The sequence below is a fragment of the Acanthopagrus latus genome, chromosome 22, assembly GCF_904848185.1.
Source record: "Acanthopagrus latus isolate v.2019 chromosome 22, fAcaLat1.1, whole genome shotgun sequence".
Lineage (NCBI taxonomy): Eukaryota > Metazoa > Chordata > Actinopteri > Spariformes > Sparidae > Acanthopagrus > Acanthopagrus latus.
Window position 1 is genome coordinate 8945001 of NC_051060.1, and position 5000 is coordinate 8950000.

Consider the following 5000-nt stretch of genomic DNA (forward strand, 5'->3'; position numbering starts at 1 on the left):
CTGGTTAGTATGCACCATCTTACAGACATTTGTCTCTGTGTATTGTTAACAGTAGGCTTAATACTTTCAACATTTCCTCTCCAGACTCTGCTGAGATTGATGATGAGGAAATGGTATCTGCTGCAGCGCAGTGTGAGGCACAGCTGAATACAGGTGTGGCATATGACACAAATGCAAATATGATGTGAATGTTTAGCGACAACAGTAAGAATATTATTTTGTGGAACATTTCTATGTTTTAAATATATTTTTATTCCCAAAACAGCATAAAACCACATCAACCTGGATGCAAACCTTAAAGATGTACAAAGGTGTCGCTGTTTTTTTTTGTGTGTTTTTTGCTTAACTCCACTCACCCATGTGCTCTAAATCAATCACCTGAATCTTAACGCCTTTTTTTTCACACGCTTTTTTCACAATTACACTGCATGCTCTTCTCATTTACACTTTAGCTCCCTCTGAACCACTGGGATGGTGGATAGTTGTTGTTCTAATCATGACAATAGTAGTTGTTACTGTGTCTGTGTGCATATTTCATATTTGTGGGCATCATTAATACATTTTGCATAATTTTCCATGTGCTTACACTGGGTTCTTTGCTTCTTAATATTACTTAATGTACTACACTATCCACTACTAATCTTAAAATTGTAGTATTTTATCATTAGTATTATTGACATTTTATTTTAACACTAGTATTATTAACATTGTGCTATTTATTCAGTTTCTTTCTGTTGTGTTTCTGCACTGTGGCACTTTGTGAGTTGCATTTATGGCATATTACAATCAAAATCAACATCCAACCTAATTAATTTCTCCTTCATTAACTCTTGCAGCCACGGTGCCTCGTGAGGCCTGTGCTGATCCTCCACCAGCAGCTCTCCTTCATCAACCTTCAGCTGAGCTTCCCAGTCACTGGAAGGATCAGCTTCCACCTTACCAGCACGAGTGGATACGGCACACTCTGTTCAAGGCCAACCCACGTACTGGCAAGCCAGAGCTAGTGTCACCGCTGAAGCTTTGGTGGTATCCTCCTCAGCCCGCCCTCATTCACACCCAGCCTCCCGCCTCGCCTGACCACTTCTTCTGTCGGCCGTTGTTCCTGTGGATGCCCCAGAAGATGTGGCTGTTTCCTCTAGTCTGTGTTCGTCCAGCCTGCGGCAAGCACAGACTAACAGCCGCAGGAGTGTACAGAACAGTGCGGAAGGTGCTGGACATCGACGGGTGGTATGACCTTGCCACTGAGTACCTGGAGTGCAAGCGCTGTTCCAAAAAGTATCCTGCTTGGTCTGAAGACATCTTAGGCCAGCTGGATGTGGGCCACCGCAGCAAGTTTCCAGCTTTGCTCACTTACAGGTAATTCATATTTAATGTCAACCATTATTAGGTGCTTTTATTTGTGGGTTGTTTTTTTATTTTATTTTATTTTTTTGACATTACACTCCTTCCTTTCATTAGATACTCGTGTGGCATCCGTGTGCTGAGGATGATGAGGGAGAGGACAATGGGAAACAGCGTGACCCAGCTGTACAAAAAGCTGCAGGAACAGCATAGCGAGGCATGGATGGAGCGTGTCCTGCAGTACCTGACAGCTTGTGAACCATTCACAAGGTCCGCTGTTGTCCGTCCCTCTGTCTTTGCTGAGCCTCCCTGCTTACCTGCCCTACCCAAGCCCAAGTGGCTGTTAGCAGTTTATGCCAGGGATGTTCTCAGCCGGCTGCATGAGGTGAAGGCCAAAATCACCTCCATCTTTGGCTCTGTCCTCAAGATGGACTCCACCAAAAAGGTATCACAGCCCTGTTTATATACAGAGTGCATACATAATAGATTGATAGAGATAGTCTTTAATGTCATTATACCAGCAGTACAACTACTGTGCAACTACTAAAAGCAATGCAGCACACACACACACAATCACTACACAAACACTTCCACATGACAGTAAAATAAAATACATACAGCATACTAAAACAAAGCCTCAGATATCATCATCATCATCATCATAGTAGCATCAGAGAAACAGAGATTTAAATATTGCACTTACATTTCATAATAATGAATGCAGTTTTTAACTCCTTATCTTTTCTGAATAGGTCACGAAGAAACTCGCTGGTGCTGCTGCAGGTACAGCTGCCTGGTGCACCAATGTTGGCAACGAGTACGGTCAAGTCCTTGTCTCGGTTCTGACAGCTGGTGAGGGACAAGCACTTGACACCATGGCAGCTGGCCTGGTGAAGCGGTACAGGGAGGCGGGTGAGGCGCCACCCAAGGTGATCTATGTGGACAGAGACTGCTGCAGTCAGCATGGCCCTTGTCGGGTGAAGGCCATGTTTGCAGGGTGGGATGAGCTTCAGGTGCGGCTTGACATCTGGCATTTCATGCGCCGTTTTGCTGCAGGTGTCACCACTGAGGCTCACCCCCTGTATGGCATCTTCATGGCACGCCTGTCCACGTGCATTTTTGAGTGGGATCCAGAAGATGTTGCTGCTCTTCGCCGTGCCAAGGAGGGTGAGCTGGCAGCAAGAAGTGTTGGCAACATCTCGGAGGAGGCGGTGACCACTCGCATCACTCGGAGGGAGTTGGCACTGCACTGCAGGAGGAGGACCCGAGGGGTGGAGGAGACCAACAGACTGATCGGGTCACTGATCAGTCTGTTTGACAGCGCGAGTGGGAAGGACACTCTGGGCGTTCCTCTGCTGGACCACGAACGGATCCAGCAGATATGGATGGAGCAGCAGAAACACCTTGGCTGCATCCAAGACCCAGAAGACTTCCAGCTCTACATCAAGACGGGCACCTTGAAGAAAGGCAACGTGGAGCTGTGCTGCTACAGGTGTGCCCGTGGCTCTACCTCCTTGGAGTCCTTTCACCTCCACCTGAACAGGTTTATTCCAGGTATTGCATACATATGCGTTATTAGTTTTAGACCTCTTTTTTTCTCAATATGTCTGGCTTTGTTTTATAGATACTTCATATCATATGTGGTTAATATCTTTTACAAATGTGACATACCTCTTTGTGTATTTCACCTTCAGGAACCAGTGCCAGTGATGCGCATTTCCAGGCGTATCTTCTGGAAGGGCTGATGCGCTGGAATGATGACCGGATGGAGGACGCCGTAAAGGGAGCACCTTCCATCCGCTCCTACAGCAGTGCTCTCAGAGAGGCGGTGGACCAGCTCAGCCAAAAGGTGCTAGGGAGATGCTGGGATGAGCGCTATCGCACCCCTGGAGCATACACAGGTAAGAAATTATCCCCCATTCAACATGAAAAAGAACACCTTAATTAATGTTTTCTTTAATAACACTATGTTGATCAGTGTAACCTGTAATGTATTGGATGAAATATTAATAATACTTTCCTTTTTTTCTGTTTTTTTTTTTTTTTTTCCTAGGTGAATTGCTGGGGATGGAGTACTTGTACAGCCAGACCGGCAAGGAACTGACTCCAGTGCTCCAGAACCCAGAGGAGGAGGACAGGCTGGTGGAGGAAGTCAATGATGAGGACTTCCAAGATGAGGGCTTTGTTGAAGAGAGCATGGAGGACATCACAGTTCCGGTGCTGTATGAGGATGACCCCTCCCGTGCTCTGCAGAGCAGGCCCTCATCGTTAACGAGTCCTCAGGCCTCTCCTCCTCCTCCGCCGTCTCCACCTCAGCCTTCTTCTCCTCCGCCTTCTTCGCATCTGCCTTCCCCACCTCCGCCCTCTCCTCCTCCTCAGGCCCCTGCATCACCTGCTGATGTGCCGTCCAGCAGTATGTCTGACGAGGCTCAAGTAAGACACTTTAATAACTATTTCTATCCAATCTCAATGACATTTTATTTCACATATATTACTATTAATCGATTGATTTACTAGGGAGCAGTGATTGGACCGGATGGGATCGCTGGGTGGGACAAAGTCCAGGATCTCGCTGTTTACCTAGTGGATCTCCGTGAGGCTTCTTACTTCACTGACCTGCAGGTGACCCAGATCGTCCAGCTGTGGACAGCTCTCCCTGAGGTTGACAAGCAGCGTGTCAACTACCAGCCTCGCCATCAGGTGCGCCTGACAAGTGGCCGCTTTAAGGCTCCGAAGCGGTCTGGAGTCACACCGGGTGTGGAGAGTGTCAAACGCTGCTTGATAGGACATCCTGGGGGTCCTGCACAGTGGCCCAGCACCAGCCGCTTGGTTGAGGCCATATGCACCAAGCTGTGCAGTTTGCACAAGTCGCCCACCAAGAAGTCTGGAGTCTCCACCCCTAGATGGTCAAAAATCCTTGACAGCTACCACCACATCCGGGAGCTGGTGCTCAACACTCCAAGGCTTATGGCGGAGACCACGCTCCAGCTCTTTGAGCTAAATCAGAAGACACTCATTCAGTGGTAGGTCAGGCACATTATTTAGCAGCACTCATGTACCCCCTGGAACGCCTTCAAATACAGAGGGTACAAGTACCCCCATTTGAGAACCACTGATCTAACACAAATGATCTTCTCTCAGGTTTCAACGGAGGCAGAAGACCCAGGAGATGAGTGTCCTCTCCCAGGGAATGGCTCCAACTAACAAGATTCCCGTGGCACCCAACCAGCTTCTGGCCCCGAAGGAGACACTGGAGCTCCTTCCTCCAACATCTGGCCCACGGCACCAGTTTGTCCTCCCTCCTAATCTGGAGGGACAGGCTCCCGTCCTGCGGGCCAGGCAGACGACCCGCTGCTGCCACCCCCACAGCACCAGGCACTGCACCCAACCCCACCGCACCAGGCACTGCACAGCCCATGTCAGCTCATTTAGGGAACTTAGTCCTGAACCCTGACAACACGCTGTCACTGGTGCTGGCAGCTCCTGGTGTCTCAACACCCAGTGCAGGCCCAGCTCAGCTTGGTTCCACACTGGGTGCTCCTGTGTCTCGCTTCACAGAGAGAAACAGACGACGGCGGGCCCTTGAGGAGGAGAGTGGAGTGCCCAAGAGGAGGTATCTCAGAGGAGTGGCATATAACACGTGTGGCACGTGTGGACAG

General features: G+C 48.9%; 1 protein-coding gene across 1 annotated transcript in view; it reads left to right on the top strand.

Annotated features, from left to right (window-relative positions):
- The window catches only part of LOC119012987, a 7992-nt gene that overhangs the window by 2878 nt on the left and 114 nt on the right, over window positions 1-5000 (top strand). Inside the window, exons 3-12 of the mRNA XM_037087269.1 lie at window positions 1-3; window positions 85-153; window positions 837-1356; window positions 1459-1786; window positions 2094-2895; window positions 3036-3242; window positions 3395-3774; window positions 3859-4364; window positions 4483-4743; window positions 4844-5000. The exon at window positions 1-3 is cut by the window's left edge and continues 57 nt beyond it; the exon at window positions 4844-5000 is cut by the window's right edge and continues 114 nt beyond it. Coding sequence (XP_036943164.1) covers window positions 1-3; window positions 85-153; window positions 837-1356; window positions 1459-1786; window positions 2094-2895; window positions 3036-3242; window positions 3395-3774; window positions 3859-4364; window positions 4483-4743; window positions 4844-5000 — 3233 coding nt within the window. The remainder of the gene's footprint in view (window positions 4-84; window positions 154-836; window positions 1357-1458; window positions 1787-2093; window positions 2896-3035; window positions 3243-3394; window positions 3775-3858; window positions 4365-4482; window positions 4744-4843) is intronic.